This window comes from Gadus macrocephalus, chromosome 16 (genome assembly GCF_031168955.1).
Source record: "Gadus macrocephalus chromosome 16, ASM3116895v1".
NCBI classification, from domain to species: domain Eukaryota; kingdom Metazoa; phylum Chordata; class Actinopteri; order Gadiformes; family Gadidae; genus Gadus; species Gadus macrocephalus.
Window position 1 is genome coordinate 27,964,127 of NC_082397.1, and position 21,935 is coordinate 27,986,061.

At 41.5% G+C, this 21,935-nt stretch overlaps 1 protein-coding gene and 1 long non-coding RNA gene across 2 annotated transcripts in view; one reads left to right on the plus strand and one right to left on the minus strand.

Moving 5' to 3' along the window:
- Positions 1 to 9,191: 9,191 nt before the first annotated feature.
- LOC132474127 (alpha-2-macroglobulin-like) overlaps positions 9,192 to 21,935 on the plus strand; it is a 58,547-nt gene continuing 45,803 nt past the window's right edge. The window contains exons 1-9 of the mRNA XM_060074655.1: positions 9,192 to 9,346; positions 9,565 to 9,745; positions 10,080 to 10,233; positions 10,446 to 10,498; positions 18,730 to 18,750; positions 18,987 to 19,155; positions 19,241 to 19,325; positions 19,533 to 19,683; positions 21,030 to 21,144. Of these exons, the coding sequence (XP_059930638.1) occupies positions 9,261 to 9,346; positions 9,565 to 9,745; positions 10,080 to 10,233; positions 10,446 to 10,498; positions 18,730 to 18,750; positions 18,987 to 19,155; positions 19,241 to 19,325; positions 19,533 to 19,683; positions 21,030 to 21,144 (1,015 nt within the window). The 5' untranslated portion in view covers positions 9,192 to 9,260. The remainder of the gene's footprint in view (positions 9,347 to 9,564; positions 9,746 to 10,079; positions 10,234 to 10,445; positions 10,499 to 18,729; positions 18,751 to 18,986; positions 19,156 to 19,240; positions 19,326 to 19,532; positions 19,684 to 21,029; positions 21,145 to 21,935) is intronic.
- LOC132474150 (uncharacterized) lies at positions 10,086 to 19,103 on the minus strand. Its single transcript, XR_009529582.1, has 2 exons — positions 18,963 to 19,103; positions 10,086 to 10,495 (listed from the first exon to the last, which is right to left on the minus strand). It is a non-coding gene; the product is annotated as an uncharacterized LOC132474150 (long non-coding RNA).

The following is a 21,935-nucleotide window of genomic DNA, read 5'->3' on the forward strand; positions in this document are numbered from 1 at the left end:
ATTGGTTTATTAGCTAAATTAGACGTGGAAAATCTAAAATAAAGAAAAATAAAAAATTACACATCGGATCGAGTCCAAATTTTGCACACATGTTGGTGCTAACCTTAATGTCGGTCGATAAAAAATTCGGAAAATTTAGCCATTAGGGGGCGTTATAAACGAGGAAATTGTATATCTTATACAAAATTTCGCCATTAGGGGCCGCCATAAACGAGGGAATTGTTCATCTCCTAACCGGCCAAAGGAATGTTCTGAAAACACGTTTGGGGATATAACTCCCACACCGAAACTCCCACAGTCAAAACCTATATATCCACAGGTTCACGGTAGCGTTTTGAACACATGCTTTGCGTTGTGCCGGCGAAATGCATTTTTTGGACCCCTGCATAACTGCTTGCAGTTCTAGTTAGGGGTCCAAGCCAACAGGTTGGATCCCTATTGTTTTTGTAGCGATTTTTCTTTTTAGGGGTCCAAGCCAACAGGTTGGATCCCTATTGTTTTTGTAGCGATTTTTAGGGGTCCAAGCCAACAGGTTGGATCCCTATTGTTTTTGTAAGGATTTTTTTTATTATTCTAACCCCCCTAAAAGTGTGCCCACAGCCCAAACCGTAAATGGTGCACACACGCCAATTGCATGACTAGATCAAGGTCCGTGAGGACTATGCAGACGACAAAATCCAGACAAGCCGGTCACTAGGTGGCGCTATACCAAGGAAAACGCGTTTGCGGCTATAACTCCCACACCGAACCTCCCACAGTCCAAAACGTTATACCCACAGAATCTGTGGGTATAACCAATGATTTTCAGAACCACCGAGTGGCATTGGACAGTAAGTACGTCAATCAAACGGTCGTACTGCACTCCCCCGCTCCCCGCGAGTGACCCCTTCGTGCACGTGCACGTACTCAAAGCTCGTGACCCAGAGCAAGCTTCTGTTTGTCGTTATCCTGCGGTAGCTACTAGAGCTAGCTAACTAGCTAATCCACATTTGGACCTAGCAATAGAAGACAACCCTAAACTCCAACCTAGCTAGCCTGGTTCATTCTCGCGCATCTGTGTTTGCGCTCGTGCGTGATTGCGCGTCCATGTACTTGATATGGGTGGAGTCAGAGTAAGCGTTGAAGGAGAGGGGGTAGGACCATTTGAGTGTGTATTTTCTAAATCTGCTGGCGTATCGCAAATCCCATATCCAACCTTTAATCTAACTTTAAAAAAGTCATTTTGAGTCATCTGTCTCAAGTCTAAGTCAAGTCTCGAGTCATGAAGACCAAGTCAAAGTCAAGTCGAGTCTTTTATCAGTGTTAGTCAAGCAAGTCTCAAGTCCTCAAACTTGCGACTCGAGTCTGACTCGAGTCAAGTCATGTGACTCGAGTCCCCCATGTCTGTGAATATCTGTGCAGGTTGAATGTCTGTGCATATGCCGACACAAAAGGACCATTACAGTTTTCCTGATTTATAATCATCCAGCGACTTGAATAGTTTTGCGGCTGTGGTTTTGGTTGGCAATGATAGTGCACATAACATATCCTCATGCACATCCTCCTGATAAAGATATCACACATAAACAAGTAGTATTGCCTTGTTGTCAATATCTGTAGACTCGTCAACCTGGAGTGCGTACCACAGTGATGTATTAATCCTCTTCAACAATTGTGTCTCAATGTCCTCTGCTATTTCCTCAATGTGCCGAGTGACGGTGCTAGCCAAAAGAGGCACCTGTGACATCTTTTTAACCGCAGCCTCTCTTAGAAGTTCACAGCAAATGTCTTTAGTGGCAGGCAGGATCAATTCCTCACCAATGGTGAATGGCTTCTTAGCCTTAGCAATACGAGCCACCAAGTATGATGCTCTCAGCGGACTCGCATTTGTTGATGTGGTGGCCCTCAGTCATTGCTTCTGTCCTTCTTGTTCATGCTATTTTCTTTTAAAATACTCCAAAGGCTTGTGTTTTAATGCAGGGTGCTAGGTCTCCAAGTGGCGAAGCAGTTTTGAAGGCTTCATTGCCTCATTACAGAGCCGGTCGCCGCATATTATGCAGAGTGGGCTTGGTGCGCTGGAATCACGTGTCGCGATAAATCCATATTTTAAGAAGGACTCCTGGTATTGCCTGTTAAATGCAGCTTTCTTTTTCTTGGAAGTCGTAGGCTCTTCTTCCGTCTCCTCACTGGGCTTTTTCCCCTTCGCAAAGAAACTTTCCAAAGACGTTTGTTTTATACAAATTTTGCTAGCTTGTGGGTTTAATTTGAGCGGCAACGTATCACGTAACCGAGAAAAGCGACAAGAGTGCATCATAGACGGATGTAACAGTGGCAATCCGGTCATTTTTCAAAATAGAACATCGTTCATCGTTTAATTAATGTAAGTTTTTCATTCTTTCTCTGCGGACCAGTACCAAATGACCCACGGGTCTTCTTACTACCACGGCGCTGTCCTTCCACACCGCCTTCCCGGTTTGTACACTAACCCGGCTTGCCTTCAGCATCAACCAGCCTCTGCTCATTCCCAGCAAATAAACATTTGAACTTTAAAACCCTTGTCTGTTGTCGTGCGTTTGGGCTCCTCCTCCCTCGGGCCATAACACTATCATTCTACACAACAAATTAAACCTACCTTAGAGTTGAACCATGGGAATTGTGTTTGTTGTATGTTTGGTGGGATAATAAACACAGTCTTGTATCTAGGGATGGGCATTTGATTAAGTTGTCTTAGTCGATCGTCGGGAGAATTAGAGATCAATTAGTCGATTAATCGTTAATATTTTACATTCCAATTTAGTTCCGGCCAAGTATAAGAGCACCGGGACTTTTAACTATACATGTATCACTCCGCTGTTTATGTTCTGCTAGCTAGTGTGTCTGTTGCTTTGCAACAGTTCAGTTAGGGTGACCAGACGTCCTCTTTTTCCCGGACATGTCCTCTTTTCGAGACCTAAAAAATGCGTCCGGCAGGGATTCCAAAAACGTCCGGTATTTTGCCTCGTCGCAAAAAAAATAAAATATATTATTGTTATTATTATTATTTATTTTTTTGCCTCGTCGCATATTTGTGTTTCTGGGTCTTTCACATAACCTACTAGTTATTACCATTGTATATGTCTATGGTTATTACGGCCTTCCAAGTTCTGGAAATGGTATCTCCCTTACGTTCCACCTTCTTGCGCGAGCTGACTGTAGAGAGAGTCTGTCATTGGGCGACCGATCTCAGGGTTGCCAGAGCCACGATAATTATCCTCCAAATACGACCATTTTGGGCCTTTGGTACGTTACTTTGCCATTTCCAATCTGGCAACATTGAGCACCTTGCCGCTTCCACTCTGTTTACAACAGCACATTACATCTGCAGCCATGCCTAAACGTAAATGTAAGTTCACGGACGAACTAAAGAAAAAAAAAAAAAGTAATTTATTATTTAGAATATTGTATTTGTTATCATTATTGCTTTAATATATGAGGAGGACTGAAAAGTTTCTAATTTTCTTATTTTAATGTGGCCATATAAAGATTTTATTATTTAGAATGTTTTATTTGTTATCATTATTGACACATTTAAATGCCACAAAAAAGATTTGTTTTACATTTGCACTTTGCAATTTTGTTAAAGTTCAATAAATAGATGTTCATATTGTCATTTCATTTGTGACATTTGTATGCATTCACATGGTCATGGTGCGGCATGCTATCCACTACCCCCCCCCGCGACGAAGTGTCCTCTTTTTTACAAACTCAAATCTGGTCACCCTAGTTCAGTCCCAGTCGCGGATCCATTTATGTTGGCGGTGCCAAATAAATAATTAAATAAACAAACAAATGTTAACTAATTATTGGGGCTTGTAGAACTGTTGTATAAAAGCAATATCACACTCGAGGTCGTGCTGTTGTAGTGAATATCAGCACAGCTGTATCGTTGTATCAGCACAGCAGTGCTGATACAACGCACTCCCTCTCGTGTGATATTACTTAAGTATTTATATGCTATATTAAAAATGAAATGAAAATACAAAAGCAGCGTGTTTTCCTCATTGGGATCTTTATTATTAGATGAACAACTCAGTTAAAACAGATCTGTTCAATAGTTATGCGCTACTCTGCTTTAAGCAATGGAGCATGCAGCTCGAAGCCGGTGCTCATAAACATAACTAAAAATAAACAGAACCCTAGTTTCTTCCCAAAATAATAACAATAATAATATAAAAAAAACAATCATGTTATAACTTAAAGGCCCACTATGCAACTTCGGGCATTTCTTTGCTGTTTTCTTGGTTTTGGCACGCACATTTCTCTACACAGCGCCCCCTACAGCTTCGTAGTAGATATTTCACAACACTGTCGTAACAACTCGTTGACGTCCCTTCCCCATGCACTTCTACGCGAGCCATGTGCATTTGTTTTCAAAGAAGCCGGCGAATGCGTGGAGCCATGTCCGAAGTAGATGTTCATAAAGTGTAGGCAAGGTTATACATTTTTAAAATGGTGTATTTGCATTGCAATAAACATAAATCCATAATTTTTTATCGTTGACGGGGAGAATTTATACCCTAGGTTATAATTGTTTTATCTTAGGTTGAACCGAACAATCAAGAGGTTTGGCCAACATAATAATCGAAATAAACAAGAACCTGGATTCGGGGATTCAGTCTGTGTCTGGGGGACGAGACAGACGAACAGCAAAACACCCATGGAAACAAAGGTGTTTATATGGTTGCAACCAAGCAAGCTAGAAACATACAGGGCTCACAACAAAACGGTCGAGAAAACAAACGGTTGAGTATCCTTTTCTCTTCTTCTGTTCCTCCGACATTGGGTTTCTCTGTCTCTTTTTAGTCGGCTGATCTATGATGAATATAACAATCCCTTAGTTACTTGTGTTTATATCGAGCCGGTTCCGTGTTTGGGGGTCTGTGCCGTAAAGCAATTCGTTGCTGTAGTGACCCTTGCACAGAAGCATACGGCCGACATCTTTCTTTATTCTGGGTGGAAATAGTAACATAGTTACGCCATTAAATGCATTTATGGAAACATTTTTAGCGAGAAATGTGCATTTTACTTTCATAATGTTCGCTTGGTGAATGTGAAGGATGTTTGGTTTGATAGTTATGACGAAGAGTGAACGCTCCGTTCACTTGCATGGACAGAGTCTCTGGTTGCTAAGCAACCTCAACGTCTTGGCGGACTATTTCTCTGCTGATCAACACTACGAATGTTGGAAACACACCAGACACACCATGTGAAGTTATTTAACCCGATTATCGTTATTTATGAGTCCTTAGCCCAAGTGAAGGAGTTCAAGTATGGAGCGTGAGATTGGCCGGAGAATCGGAGCAGCGGGGGCGGCATTGCGTTCGCTTTACCGCACCGTTGTTACGAAAAGAGAGTTGAGCCGCAAGGCAAAGCTCTCGATCTACCGGTCGATCTTCGTTCCTATCCTCACCTATGGTCATGAGGGTTGGGTGATGACCGAAAGGACGAGATCGCGGGTAAAAGCGGCTGAGATGAGTTTTCTCAGAAGGGTGGCTGGCGTCTCGGGATAGGGTGAGAAGCTCAGTCATCCGTGAGGATCTCGGATTAGAGCTGCTGCTCCTTTACTTAGAAAGGAGTCAGCTGAGGTGGTTCGGGCATCTGGCAAGGATGCCCACTGGGCGCCTCCCTTTGGAGGTGTTTCAGGCACGTCCATTGGGGAGGAGACCTCGGGAAGACCCAGGACTAGGTGGAGAGATTATATCTCAACACTGGCCTGGGAACGCCTCGGAATCCCCCCGTCAGAGCTGGTCAATGTGGCCCGGGAAAGGGAAGTCTGGAGCCCCCTGCTTGAGCTGCTCCCCCCGCGACCCGACCCCGGATAAACGGATGACGATGAGATGAGATTAGATGAGATCCTTATTTATATCCAAGATTATTTAATCTAACCCGATCTAAACTCTATCATGCACCCAAACACGGCGGCGTTTGGGTTTCCTACCTCGGACTCTAGCGCAGCCACAGGCGCGTTGAACCATTTTTGTGACACACAATGATCAAGCATCAGGTTAGGCGCATTACTCGCGTTGGATAACGCGAGTAACGCGGTTGGTGTGGCCGTACCATTAGTCGATTGATCCATGATGAATGCAACAATTGCCTCGCAACTGGCTGTTTATATCTAGCCGGTGCCATGTTTGGGTGTGTGTCTGTGCCGTAAAGCATTTTCGAAACTACAATCTGACTACATTTTCGAGGATACTTCCGCTGCGTCACATCCGGATTGTGTCGGTCCGAACAGATCAAGTTGCATATGCGCTTTTTCACTGCAGAGGCGACATGGGTAAATGACACACCCACCAATCGACCCAGAAATGGATGCAGAACCATCAGCATAACTCTCAACCTGCATACTTAATGTAATTTGGGCTAAAAAAGTTGCATAGTGGGCCTTTAACCAACCAGTCTACGGATTTTTGTTCAGAAAGATGAACATGTTGACATGCTCTGGGGTCAGACGCGACCGCAGCGTGGTGACCGTAAGTCCAGCCGCCGAAAAACACCCGCTCTGAGGAGACCGACGTTGCCGTGATGCACAAATACCTCTGTGCTAACAAAGCGGGGGAACAACTTTCCACAATCAAGGGGCTCAGAAAGTTCTTTATTTCTGCTACGATGCTAACCTCGCCTTGAGTGGTAGGCCTATAGTGCTCCCCAAGAAGTCATTTTTAAAATCATAATGGTCTCACACCAGACTTCGCCGTGGCCTCGTCCGCTTCATGATTACATCGCGTGTTCCAATATCCATACTATCCGTACTTACTAGCCTAAGTTTGAGTACGTAGGGCGTTCCGATTCAGATCGGGCGAAAATAAGTGTAATGAAAACGGTCAAATCGTGGCGATGTACACTTTTTGTACTCAACGGCAGCCATCTTAGCTACGTACAGGGTTTCCCCAGGTTTGATCAACCCAAATTTAAGACTTTTTTTAGACTTTTTTAAGACCACTTCAATGAAAATTAAGACCTACATCGCACCCATTAAGCAGTCGTAAAACGCGGTCGTGCATATGTTATTCATGTTTTTTTGGAACATATGAAACATTCATGTCAATACATTAATGAATGTGCCAAAGGATAAGTGTGCACTCACCAATCAAAGAGCCAAACTGAGGGCCTAACTCAAAGTCTAGAGGCCTGATGTCTCTTAAGACTATGTACCCAGAAATGATAATAAAAGATTAAAAAAACAATACACAAAGTGATGGTGTGAAAGTGTAGCTGTATTTTTGGTTTAAATATCAAACTTTCAACACACAATATAAAATATAAACAAACAAACTCTTTTCAAATTGCTGTAGTTTCTCAGCATTCAAATTTCCTCAACCATTTCAATGAATCCACCACTTGCCTCGTTGACCTCTTTTACTAACTCCTTCGTAATGTATGGAGCCAGCCCGAACCCTAACCCTAACCCTAACCCGTCCACAGACATGGTGACTAATGTATGATAGTAAGCATTATTGGCCCTTAACACTAATATTCGGAAACAACACTGCCTCAAAAGGATATTGGCCTAAGCAACACCAGTAGAGGCTATACTTTTCCCTGAACTTTTAAACGTTGCAAACGTGCAAAAACATAATTATATATTTATGTGGCATTCAGTCCAATGCTTAAAATATATCTGTGGCATTCAGTAGGCCAATGCTGTGGTAAAGTGTGTAAAGTATGACCAAGTGTTTCTTTCTGTTTCTTTCAATAGATAGAACTTTATCAATCCACTGTAGGAGAAATTTGTTAATGTTTGTCCCTATAAAACAATAATGGCAACAAAAAAAATATACAAAACATGACGGTAACTCTAAAGTCAAACCGTCCAATCTGAAGGCTCTACTTAACCACTCCCCCTACTCACTTCCAGCAATGCAAAGCGAACAGAACTGAGGTGGGGAGGGCGTAGCTTAAGTAGTTTGTGACCGACCCAGAGGAACGCAACGCAAATTTAATGTGAACATGTATGAGGCTTTAATAAAATCACGGACGATTTTGAAATTCCGCCCGGACACATTTATTTTTATAAGTGTCTCAAAAAGAGGGCATGTCTGGGCAAAAGAGGACGTCTGGTCACCCTTCGTAAGGGGAACCCATTTGATTCCTACCTGTTCCACTGTTAAATAGTGGCGCAAGTTGGTGGGCGCTATCCTGGTAATTTCTCTGCGTGAGAAATACGAAGTGTGGCGTGTGAGCGTGTGCATGGGTCGAATTGCGTGTCTCACGCCGAGTGCGTGAGACTTGAGAGCCCTGCTTCCCCATGATGTGGCGTCTCCTCTCGACTGATTATGTTTGTTGAGATTGCCGGCGCGAAAACCCAAAGTATTGTTCGCGCATACTCCGAGTCGTTCTCTAAATGAGACGTTCTCTGACGTTACGCAAAACCCCGATACGCAAAACGCCCCCTATTTTCCCCTTGTGTTAGTCCGGTTGACTACGAAACATATCCTAGTAGGAAATTTAAGACCATCTTTAAAAAATTAAGACTTGGGTAACGCAATTTAAGACTTTTAAAGGCCTTAATTTAGGAACATGAAATTTAAGACATTTTTTAGACTTTTAAGACCCCGCGGCTACCCTGTACGTAGCGGAAGAGGGCGGAGCCAGGCTGAGCCAAAGTCGGCGCATTTTCCACATAGCCTGCATTAATAGTCATTTTGTAGTTTTTATAGCTTTTTATAGCTGATAGGCGTAAAAAGTTCACCGTTCAAAGCAGCATGTTTATTGCGGGGGAGGAACCGCAAATTTTAATATTGCCCCCGTGTGGTAAAATGTTTAATTGCACACTGCATAAGATCAATCCTCCTTACAGTAAAAGCAGCCAAACGGTTCATATATTGACCTGCCACTCTTATGTCTGTACCTCACTTTATGTAATTTAGTCATATCAATCGGTGTGAAATTAAAATATAGACTCAAATTGAAAAAGGCTTTTGCAGCATGTGGATTACATGTGACATATGACAAGGCCTTAAACATCCAAATATGTTTAGTCTGTAAACATTAAGCCTTAAATCTTCTTATTTTCCCCTCATTAAATGACAAAACACCACAAAATGAGTCATGGTTGGCTTGACAAGGACCAAAGAGCCAATAAGACTGGAATGAGATCCAGATCTCAATCGAAGATTGACCCTCAGTATGTGTGTGCTTCTGCATTTGTGTGTGTAAGAGGTCATGCGTTGGAGGACGGCCCCTCTTAGCACAGCCTATATGAGAGAGATCCAGCTGTAAGGATAGCCCAGTCAGCCATGGAGCCAGCTGCCTTACAGATGTGGAGATGGCTAGCGTTTGCTTGCTTCAGCTGGACATGTTTGGGCCAGGTTGCTTCAGTACCGTAAGTCTGCCTGTTTTTCTGTGAGATACTTACTAACTCAGACAGTAAAATGTACTTTGAACGAGCTCCGAACCCTTTCCGAAGGGCAGAAGTCGGTACATACCAACAAGCAACAGTTTTAGGACCATGCTGTTGTTATAACGGCTTATCCTGTTATGTCAGCCACAGCAGTGTGTGTGTGTGTGTGTGTGTGTGTGTGTGTGTGTGCGCTGTTGCAGGTACTACATAGTGACCATCCCAGCAGTGCTGGAGGCCGGGGCTGGAAGCAGGTTCTGCCTGAGTCTGCTCAGGCCAAATGAGACGCTGCAGATGACTGTCACTCTGATGTCCGAGGACGAGAACATTACGCTGTTTCAGCAAACCTCCGATAAACAGTTTCGCCAATGTATTCTTTTCAAGGTTGTCCCCTCTTTCCTAGACTGATTAAATTGGTTCATTGTTTACAATACCAAATATCAATTTGAATACAAAGCATTGTTGCCTATAATCCTGTGTGTGAGATTTAATACAGGTTTTGACCTTTGTTTTATCAAACTTTAATCTCAATATTTTTGAAGTTTTCTAATGAAAGAAATTGAAGGTGGATCAGGCTTATTTTGTTTGAGCCTTTGTACCAACCATTATGTTTGTGTAATAAACCATATTTTTTTGGAAAAATATTGAACCAATGCCTAACTTCATTTAATTACGTACAGGTCACAAAATAATAAACAAAACCACATTTTTTTTCCAGGTTCCAAAAGTGCAGAATTCTGTACAGGAATTGGAGGTTATTCTTCAAGGCCAAGACTTTGTAATGAAAGAAGTGAGGAAAGTGATGATCAAATCTTACAACCCACAGACGTTCATCCAAACGGATAAACCCATCTACCTCCCAGGACAAACTGGTAATTTCAGTTTCATTTGACTGAATCACTCAACATTTAAACGTATTTGAACTAAAATCATTCCATTGCAATCACTGATTATGTCCAATTGATCTAAAACAGTTGGATTTTAAAGAATAAAAAGATGTGTCCAATGTCTAGTCTGCTGTGTGTGAAACTAAATCATTCCCCAGAAGATTTCCTCAGACTTTATCTGTCCTCTCTTCTTGCAGTACATTTCAGAGTGATAACCCTTGACAGCAAACTCAGATCAGTCAACGAGCTGGTGAGTGCAATCTGCTGCAGATGTTAAGTAAAAAGCCATAAAACCGAAATCTGTAAATTGAATGCATCTGAAAATATTTTAATTATTTACTTCATGGACTGTGGCCGGTAGCAAAAGCAAAGAGAAATTAGATAAATGATTCACAAAAAGCATCTTGTGCACTTCAGTCTTGGTCTCATGTTGGGTCAGGCTGGGTAAACAGCTCAATGCTGTTCAAAGGCCCCTGTTACAGTTCTGACCTGGGACAACAGTTCATGAGGGGGATGCTCTACTTACAAAGTAAACAGTTTTTTGCTGAGTTAAAGGACCGCAAACATTTTGGCTGATAGTAAAATCAATGCCAATTGCCTGATGTAGAACAGAAATCTGTTATTGACTTCTACTTATGAGTGTAATATTTTGTCTTATTAGTGTGGTTGCAAAGCAAACCACACTATTGTAATCATGTGTCTTATTAGTGTGGTTGCAAAGCAAGCCACACTATTGTTGTCATGTGTCTGATTATTAGTGTGGTTGCAAAGAAAGCCACACTATTATAATCATGTGTCTTATTAGTGGTTGCAAAGCAAACCACACTATTGTAATCATGTGTCTTATTAATGTGGTGGCAAAGCAAGCCAAATTACTGTTATCCTGTGTCTGATTATTAGTGTGGTTGCAAAGCAAGCCACACTATTATAATCATGTCTTATTAGTGGTTGCAAAGCAAAACACTATTGTAATCATGTGTCTTATTAGTGTGGTTGCAAAGCAAGCCACATTATTGTTATCATGTGTTTGATTATTAGTGTGGTTGCAAAGCAAGCCACACTATTGTTATTATGTGTCTTGTTAGTGGTTGCTAAGCAAGCCACAATATTGTAATCTTATGTCTTATTATTATTTTCTTCCTCGCCATTCTCAATAATAACCTACTATGTTTGGATTTGCACCAAACACCTACCAAAAGACGGGCATATACCAATGCAGTGCGTGTCTTCTTTTATAGACCGACCCGTGCAGATTTTTCTTTATTAATATTTATAATATAAATATTTAATATGGAAAGTGAATTCTAAAATCAACCACTCCAAACCTGAACATTAGCATATTTAGACCGAATGTAAGGAGATCTCCAAAAGGTTTTGACCCGCTATGGCCATAGGGGCCGCTATAACTAGTGGTCAAACCTATAAAGCTGTGCGCCGCGCCCTGTTTTTTTTTTAAAAAATCTGAAACCTGGTATTTGGGCCTTATTTGACATTTGGGCCTTATTTGGGAACCATTAGGTCTGTCTGAATAGATTTTGCTGTACCTTGAAAGTTTTGAAAACCTTGAAATAAAATACAACCCAAACCGTAAACCAAAATGACAGACAAATTGGTAAATATACTCCTTACATTGTTATTATGTTAGACATGGCAGGGTAATTGCCAATTTATGAAGAAATATGATTATGCAAATGAGCCAAGATTGTTCAACCAATCCAAAGTGCGTTTCAGAGAACCCCAGAGGCCTAAAATCCTTCATTTTTTTTGAAGGGCCTAAGTCCTCCTAAAGACCTCGTTAGGTAATGTGGAATGTTTGTTTTGTTAGCTAAGAAAATGGCTTCACAAGGTCAACTTAAAAGTCAATGGGGGAAAAAACACTGACTTCAACCAATCCGAAGGCAAACAACTCAGGGTAGTTCAAGTTGGTACACTTATAAAAACCCTGGGAAAGCAGGTCTTCGAAAAGTAAAGGAACTCTTCAGTGACAGGGGGCGCCATAACTCTAAACAAAACAAAAAACGCCCCATTGTTCGATCAATCACAAGTCTGCTTTAAAGCGGCCCAGGGACTTGAAGCTCGGTGTGCTCGCTAAAGTTATTTTCTGTATTATTTTGACAATGGATAACAGCGCTGGCCCAGACCCCTTAACATTATCTCCACCTGTTTGGGTCGTTGAGTCATCTAATTTTTAATTAGCAAATGATGTTATGAATAGGCCTGGGTAAAAAAATCGATTTAATAGATTTTGGATCGATTTCGTTTAAATTTCACGCTATCGATTCACAGGGCATGAGATCGATTATTATTATTATTATTATTTATTTATTTTAAATGTGTTGAAAAAATGTGAATTTAAGGAGTTTTATAATACTTGAATATTTTATCTTAAATGGTATAATCTTTACAATGGTTATATTTATATCTTTTAGGAAGATGGAGGCAGTTTTGTTTATAGTTGCCTGGATTGTCATTAATGTAGCCTACAAAATAAAAACATGTCTTTTGCAGTGTGTTGCATGGAGATAATTTCATTAATATATTGAATTAGGCAGGCCATCACGTTGAATAGAATGTAAAATCTTGCTAAGGATGTTAATTAACAGTCACAACTACAAGATTTTAGTCACAATTAATGATTTTAGTGATGAATTAACGATGATAGCCTATAAAGAATATTTCCTTACAATTTAAGAAAATTATCATTCAATCTAGGAGCAGATGGAACCGATTCGGATTGAATCGAATCTAATCGAATCGAATCGTGATTAATCGATTGAAAGCCTTCAGAATCGAAATCGAATCGATTCAGGAACTTGGCCGTGATACCCAGCCCTAGTTATGAAAGTATGTTATGTTATGAAATATAACCTGAATAATCGTTACAATATGTTACAGATATACGAATGAGGCTTGGCTTTCTTCTGCAACACATTTATTTCCTGTTGGAAATATAAACAGTTTACATTAGAGATGTGCTCTCTTTAGCGTAGCATACATTCATTAGCAATACTTTGTGTACTGTCCTACTTCGGCGCTACTGGCCCATATAATCTAATCTAAAGGTACGAACACACCAAACGCGTACCCGCGTAAAGATGTACGCGCGTAACGCAGCTAAAATGTTGCTTGACCATTTTGTGTCAAAAATGGTCCTACGTACGCAGCTACGCGCCTGTGGCTGCGCTGGATTTAGGAGTCCGAGGAAGGAAACCCAAACGCCGCCGTGTTTGGGTGCATGATAGAGCTTGGATCGGGTTAGATTAAATAATCTCGGATATAAATAACAATAATCGGGTTAAATAACTTCACATGGTGTGTCTGGTGTGTTTCCAGCATTCGTAGTGTTGATCAGCAGAGAAATAGTCCGCCAAGACGTTGAGGTTGCTTAGCAACCAGAGACTCTGTCCATGCAAGTGAACGGAGCGTTCACTCTTCGTCATAACTATCAAACCAAACATCCTTCACATTCACCGAGCGAACATTATGAAAGTAAAATGCACATTTCTCGCTAAAAATTAGGGCCCGACCGATATTGATTTTTGAGTGCCGATGCCGATTATTTTCAGAGATTACGATTACGATTTAATCGGCCGATTAAAAAAAACAACAAAAAAAAAACATATAAAACGTAGTTTTTGATAGCATTAAACACTTTTGACGAATATGTGAATTGAATGCAGAACCTTTGAGTGTTTTAGAATACATTTAGTCAAAAATGAGTGTAATGTAAAATGTAAAATAAATAACTAACTCCCAATGTGCTGCGCTCGTGAGCAGTGACTAACACGTGCGTGCTGAGCAGTATGGTCTCACCGTTAGAGTCTACAGTATAACAAATTAACATGGCCTGGGACCTAAAGAAAAACAGGCACAACATGCTCAAACAACGCGTCTTGTGTACATTGGTGAGGTGAGCGCGCAGCTGCCTGAGCGAGCGTGCTTTCATGTTGTATGGTAAAATTCAATCTCCTCTTTTTTACTCCAGCTAAAGTTGTTAGTTAGCAAGGCGAGTAGGAGCGCAATCTGCAGGATACTAATCGCAATAACATTTATAAAAAAAAAAAAAAAAAAAAAAATCGGTTGTAATCGGCGTCTTTTTGGCCGATGCCGATTATTTTCAAAAAGGCTATAATCGGCCGATTAAATCGGCAGGCCGATAAATCGGTCGGGCCCTACTAAAAATGTTTCCATAAACGCATTTAATGGCGTAACTATGTTACTATTTCCACCCAGAATAAAGAAAGATGTCGGCCGTATGCTTCTGTGCAAGCGTCACTACTCTCTGCCAGTGACGTCGGGTCAAGCTCCACGCTGATTGGCTATCGCGGCGAAGCATCACGCGTATGAGCGTAAAAAGTTCAATTTTTTGAACTCCTCGCGTACGCGCGTATATGTACGCAGCTCATACGCCGCTAACGCGAGTAAAATGTTGCTTTTACGCATGTACGCGCCTCATACGCGCGTAAACCAATGGTTCCCTATGGAAAAATTGCCGATTTTATCCGCGTCTATACGCGGGTACGCTTTTGGTGTGTTCATACCTTAATACATCTCCAAAACACATGCTCTCAATAACAATACCCTTTATAATACACATTAATCTTATACACTTGTAATAGACCTGCTACTCTTAGCACAATACTCAGTATCTCTTCTACAGTTACTAGTCTAACTAACCATGCTGGGCACCCAAATACATGTTCACTTTACTATTACAGGGCCCACAGGTAAGTATTAGCATGTTCCCTCAGCTATGAAAATACTGTCTCTTTTAAGTGTAGAATTACCACTTTAAACATACTGTAAGTAAAGGTAAACATAAATGCATAAACCCAAATGACCTAGAACATTAAAATAACATTACTTCAGACTGAATCACTGTATAACCTGGTCTTATTAATCACTATTTATTATTACTGCTTTCTTGTTGTTAAACCTTTATGAACTACACCTATGCACTGCCTTAGCCTAATATAACTCTTCCTTAACCCACAGTCAGCACCTGTTTTATTCTAACAATACTCTCAAAGACACCAAAACAAAAGCATTTCAACACAGACTCTATTACACTCTTATTCAAACACCGAACTGTCCCTTTAACTGTCGTGACCGGGAGGAAATACCCAACGGCTATTAGCCTTAGCATTAGCATGCTAGCGGGGATTAGCTCGGCCCCGTTCATCAATAACCACGGCTTATTCTGTCTCCCGACACATTCACTCGGTTCATCATGCATCAAGCAGTCTGCCATCACTCTCGGCCCCCACCCACACATAGCCAAAAACAGTTATTACACTAACCTACTTGCTGTAGTTTGGTCTGGCTTTGCGAGACTACACTAACCATAACCCCACACAGGACGTGACTAGCTTATTTATTTAGCCGCGTCATCGCTATCGGCGCCCGCAATCTTAAACACTGGCTCGTCCACATACAAAATCAACAACACCCTTCCGCGTTTCCACTGCAGGGTGCGGAACGGATCGGATCGCAAAGGGGCGGTAGGGAGGGGGCAGTATAGCCCAGCTCAGTTCCGAGGTCGCGTTTCCACTGCCGACAGTACCCTTGGTGGTAGGCCGGATGTCAATCGCCGCGGCAGCTACGTAAACATCGTAAACAACGTCTTCCTCCGCAAGAATGCAGACGAACGTCTCCACCTCCTTGTTCGCCCAAGCAAGCTTTTTACGCGACATGTTAATTGTAAAGAATAATACCTCGAGGCTACTGTTTGTTTGTTTTTATCACCGCGTCACCCGGAAGTGACGATTCTGTCGACCAATCAACGGAGGGGGGGTGTAGCTAGAATTCCAGGGTACCCTTTCAGGCGTCTGGTCTCGTTTTGGGTACCTAGGAGTCCCTAGAATGGGGTCGGAACGGGTACGGCAAAGTCCGGGTCACGCCCACTTTTGGCGGTGGAAACGCGATCCGACCCGCACCTTTGCGATCCGATCCGTTCCGCACCCTGCAGTGGAAATGCGCCAGCCACGGTCAACTTCAATGTTCCCTATAGTATTAATGTAACAGGGCAAAGTCTACGCTGTACTACACATTTCGCTAGTGTGTATTACAACAAACCTGTTGGAAATATAAACAGTTTAAATTGGAGATGCGCTCTCTTTAGCGTAGCATACACTCATTAGCGATACTTCTTGTACTGTCCTAATTCGGTGCTACTGGTGTCAGTCACCGATGCCAAGCCACCTGTAAGGCCTAGAGCGTCCTCTGCTGGTGAATACGAGTTCGTTCAGCCAATTATGTAACCCCTTTCAAAATACCTTGTGATAAGACAGAACCTGTGTTTAGCTTGTTGACTTTGGCATAAATATTGAAGGGGGGGGGGGGGGATAATCCTATCAGTGTTTCCCGCAGGATTTTTTTCAGCAGAGGTGGTGTGCTCCCCGATCCCTAGGGGGGTCCGGGGGCATGCCCCCCCGGCCAAATTTTTTTTGTACCCTTTACATTGGAATGCATGAATCTGGTGCACTTTGAGAGGAGAATATGCACTTAAATCCTATTCAAACAGTCCTGTGTATTACTGTAGATGGGATTATTGGTGTTGTAACTTCGCCTTTGGTGTCTTCATTTACAGATTTTTATATTTTTGTATAGTAATATTTAAACAAAAAATGCCACAACGCAAATATAATTTGCACAATTTATTTACAGATTTTTGCCTAATGCTTAAACACTAAACATGGTTGCTATGCCCAAAGCATAACTGTTTTTTACATAAGACACTTTGTTAAAAAATGAAATCTCCTGCAACAATGGGCAAAACACATCTTTTTAAATTATAAACCTAACTAAAATTTGAAAAGAACACAGACTCACACACATGAAAAATAAAAAATAAAGCTAATTGAATACCAATCAGTGTGAGCCTTAGCACTACAAATAGACCTCAGGTGAGCTCAGCTCCTTTGTGAGACAGTGAGAGTCAGGGGAAGAGGACAAGAGAGCGATGATAAGCTTGTTATTGCTTAAAACACTTCTTCTTAGTCTTGGGAGTCAAAAAGTGATGAGAAAATTATAAAATATAAGTTATACATAATAGAAACTATTCATGATCTTTTAAGAAGTCCTTAGGTTTTTTCCCTGCATTTATGCTAATGACCACATGCTTACAGGCGATTAGCATAAATCCCTAACTAAAATAGCCTACGCGATGAAAACGGATTTTATATGGCAATAAAGAACAACATCGGATCTAACAGTATGGATTCATTTTTCAAAGTTCCCGAAAATACCTAGGCTCTAAATTCCTGACTGGATATAAGCTCCTGTAAAGGCTATGAGTGATCCCAAAAAGAGCGACAACACGCACACACACACATAGGCCTACACACACACACACACACGCACGCACGCACGCACGCACGCACGCACACACACACACACACACACACACACACACACACACACACACACACACACACACACACACACACACACACACACACACACACACACACACACACACACCCACACACACACACACACGATACTAGAGGAAAAACGGCACGGAGGTTGCGGTTTATAGATACAATAAAATGATTGGGCTTAGAGGGTTTTTAACACTGGTGGTCATGTAGCGACACATTTTAGCAACTTACTTCTCTCTCTCTCTCTCTCTCTCTCTCTCTCTCTCTCTCTCTCTCTCTCTCTCTCTCTCTCTCTCTCTCTCTCTCTCTCTCTCTCTCTCTCTCTCTCTCTCTCTCTCTCTCTCTCTCTCTCTCTCTCTCTCTCTCTCTCTCTCTCTCTCTTCCTTCTTTCTTCGATCTTCCGCTTCACTCGCTACTGCTAGAATCAATGTAACTTTGCAACCGTGTAGGGTAGCCTACTGCCAACAACTGCCACACTCGTGTATTTTTCTTCTTTGATGTTGGTTACGTGACGATGTGCCGCGTGCTGCGCAATTGACGTTACGCGCTGTACATTTTCTAAAAGGAGCTACGTAAAAAAAAAAAAATATATATAATAATAATTAGGAGAAGGATTTTTATTGCAGCGGCGGAGAAAATTCAGCAGCGGCGACGCGCCGCTGTGTGAACGTGGGGGAAACACTGCCTATGTCTTTTAATACACAGTGCCACGTAAACATAAAACTTGAATCCTTTAATTCTTCCGTGAACATCATTTCAAACCCCAATGGGCCAGCGCTGCTATGCGACATCATCGCATAGAGCGACGACATTTTTTTTTATCATTTTGTTAAACATTAATTTATACGTTTTAAAAGACATTACTCCATATTAACAATGTTTTATTAATTACTTTTCAATGGTTAAATCTTATTAAATATATTGTAATATTTTTTTTCAGATTTGACCAAAGTCTGTTTGTCATTATATTGTCATTGTCATTGTCATTATTGTCATTATATTGTCATTAAACTATATCCATATCATTAAAAACGTTATATACAGAACTGGAAAAAAAGGTAATATCAATCATCAATGGATATCTTTTTTTTTTTTACAGTACAAGGAAATTTTAATCAAGGTAAGATTGCATAAATACCCTACATATATACACAGTTCTTAGATCATCATCTGATAAATTAATCTGATATAATACTTAACTTTTGTTAACAAGGGGCCTCTTTCTGTATTTTAAATAAGACGTTGGTTATTTTCCTTAACAATGCTCCTTGAAAGGGACGATGCCTTCCCGTTATAGACATAAATAAAGTGATTCTCACCAAGCATATTTACATGTGTATATCTTTACCTAAATAGTATGGCACAAACCGGATTGGACAGTGGTTGAATCAGGCACCGAACGGAACATTACTGCAGCTTTCTTACAAATTGAACTCTGAGGCACCTGTTGGAACATACCGGATTGAGGTGTGGAATGTGGACGACGAAGTCCAATTTTCACAAAGCTTTGAGGTGGAGAAATATGGTAAGTTCTGTTCCTTTCCTTACGTTAATGTATGCATGGTACTGCCAGGCATGAGAATGACCAACAGCCATGTTCTGCCTCCTAGTTCTGCCAAAGTTTGACGTGAAGGTGACGGCGCCTAAAGAAATGAGTGTTGCTCAAGAGGACATAACAGCAGAAGTGTGCTCAACGTAAGAATCTCGAGTACAATAGTGATTATTTATTGTGGTACGATCTTAGCTCATATTTAAGGTGATATGATCAGTGTTTTTGATTAATAGGCTAATAGATGTTTTGTGCTAAGATGTGATGTGATATGATCCAATAACATGGCATCAAGACATGATGTTCTGACTACAACAAAGAGGTTCCATAAGCAATTATTTTCCTCCATCCAGCTACACATACAAACAACCTGTGCCAGGCACCGCTTCGATGCATGTCTGCCGACCTCTGGATCATTATGTCATGATTCCAGTGAGGTCATCGCCCAACCACCCAGAGGGAGAACCTGAGTTTGTTGTCCCTTGCCACAAAGAGACTAAACAGGTAGGGTAGCAGCAGACCCTCTATAAGTCATCCACACACCAAAGAGCTCAAACAGAAGCTGAACCTTCTTGCAATTGCTATTGAAATTGATTATTTGAAAAGATCAAGGTCAAAATCGACAGTTAAACGTTGGAACAATGTGCTCAGCTCTGCAATACGCTTTAGCTCCGCCTGCGGTGTGAAAGTGCTAATTGATTGGAACAGAGTAAACGTGGATTTGCTTTACACTTGTGCTCTGTACGTGTGTTTAAGTGTGTTCAAGCCTTTAGGGCTGAAGAACACACACCTATACTGGAATGAGCATTCAGAGTTAGCATACAAAATGTAATAAAAGCAGCTTAGCCTTACACATTTAGTTATTAGTATATATGTAAATTAATACAAACATGCACAATTACAATGGTAGACTTTTTTACAAGAAAAAACAATATATCGTCAGTACAATAAAGATATTCATAGAGAAACAAGTGCTAAGCATTTCAAATTGCTAGGTTACCTATTCCCTGTATTAGAGCTTAGATCGGGCCCAGAAAATCAAACCCGACACACAATAAGACCCGACACACAACCGTAATTATGAGCCCGAGCCCGATTTCAACCAGACTTTTTTTTTAATACATATATAACTTTGTACACATTTGTTACCAGGCCTACTCTGCTAAATATATATGTAAGGGATAATGTATAGAACGCCGGTCATTATCGGGAAAATATGCCCCGACAGGGCAAACAGTACACCGACCTACGCGCAGCGAAGGTGTCTTGCTTCGCCCTGAAGGGGCTTATTTTCGACAATGACCGGCGACGTTCTATACATTATCCCGCTAATTACACGGCTTCTTGCCAAAAGGAAAAAATAACTTCGCATGGTGTGTCTTTTTACAATTTATTCGTTACCAGCATTCCTAGTGTTGATCAGTGGAGAAATAATTTGTCCGCAAAGACGGTGACGTCGCTTAGCAACGGAAGGCGCTGGGGTTGACAAGTCACCGGACTACTACCCATGCAAGTGAACGGAGCGTTCCACGGCATTGAGAAGACCCGTGTAATAAAGGCCTATAATATTTCTGTTTATGGCATAGATTTCTCCTCAGATTAGGCCAATAAACCAATATAAATAAAATAAAAAATCGTCGATCAAAGGCCCGGCCCGACCGGCCCGAGGATAGTGGTGGGAAATATTGTCCCGATCCGGCCCGCGGGTCGGATTGGGCTCGGGCAGAGAATCTAAACTCTACCCTGTGTACAACAAAGATAGTTAGGATAATATGCTACACAATGCTAAGTACTATTTTCAAGTGCCAGTGTATATAAGTGTATATATCTCTTTTTTATACTTTTCCTAGCTTGACAAGACTGGCTGTGCAACATTTAACTTCAACATGGCACTTTTTACACGTGTAGAAAAGTTGGTAAGGACTGAACTTTCTGTCACCGCGGAAGTGGAAGAGGAAGGAACAGGTAAGTCCAGTGGTGTATCTAGAAAGTCATGCTTGAATAAAAGTATAGACATTATTGTTGAAATTGTCAGGTTAAAATCATCCATAAGAATGTAATTTGAGCAAACGTCACAAAAAGTTGCTCAAATAAAAGTATCAAAAGTATTTATTCTTACTTATAGAGCTAAATATTTGGGTAACTGCCTAGTTACCAGTAATTCTGAAGGCAGTTCATATGAACATTTTAAGGAGTGTTATTTTTCTAACTTCGTTCTGTGTTTCACTATGGGAATCGCCTCGGCTTGACCTACTACGGAAGCTCCAATTGCACTACGACCTACCTTGACAGACAGGTCGGACTGTGCCACAGGGCCCCGCCCCCTTTTAAAGTCAACCCTCCATCGTCAAATCATTCTCTCTTTCTTCCCGTTAGAAAGCTACTCAAGCTCCCTCAGCTCATCTAGGCTAGCTTAACTGCTGAACAGTTCACAGACGTGCCATCAAGGATTCCGTCGTCGAACGCAGTCATAGAATTTTAACCTGGTTCAGCTGAGTAGGTACTTCGTAAGAAGCTATCTATTACACCATGTTCTCCGGGCAGTGTTCGCGTAAAGGAGAGGTGCCTCTCGGGTTACCCTGTATTTGCTTACAGGTGTCTCTGGTTACGGTGTAGCTTATCAGCTAACACGCGTCAAGGTGAGCTTACCGTGGCACAGTTAACATTAACTTGTTGGCTGAGCCAAAACCGCCAGAGTCTAACTATGTGGAGCCTCCATATCAGGCCGGGACCCCCACCCCAAACAGGCTGCTGCT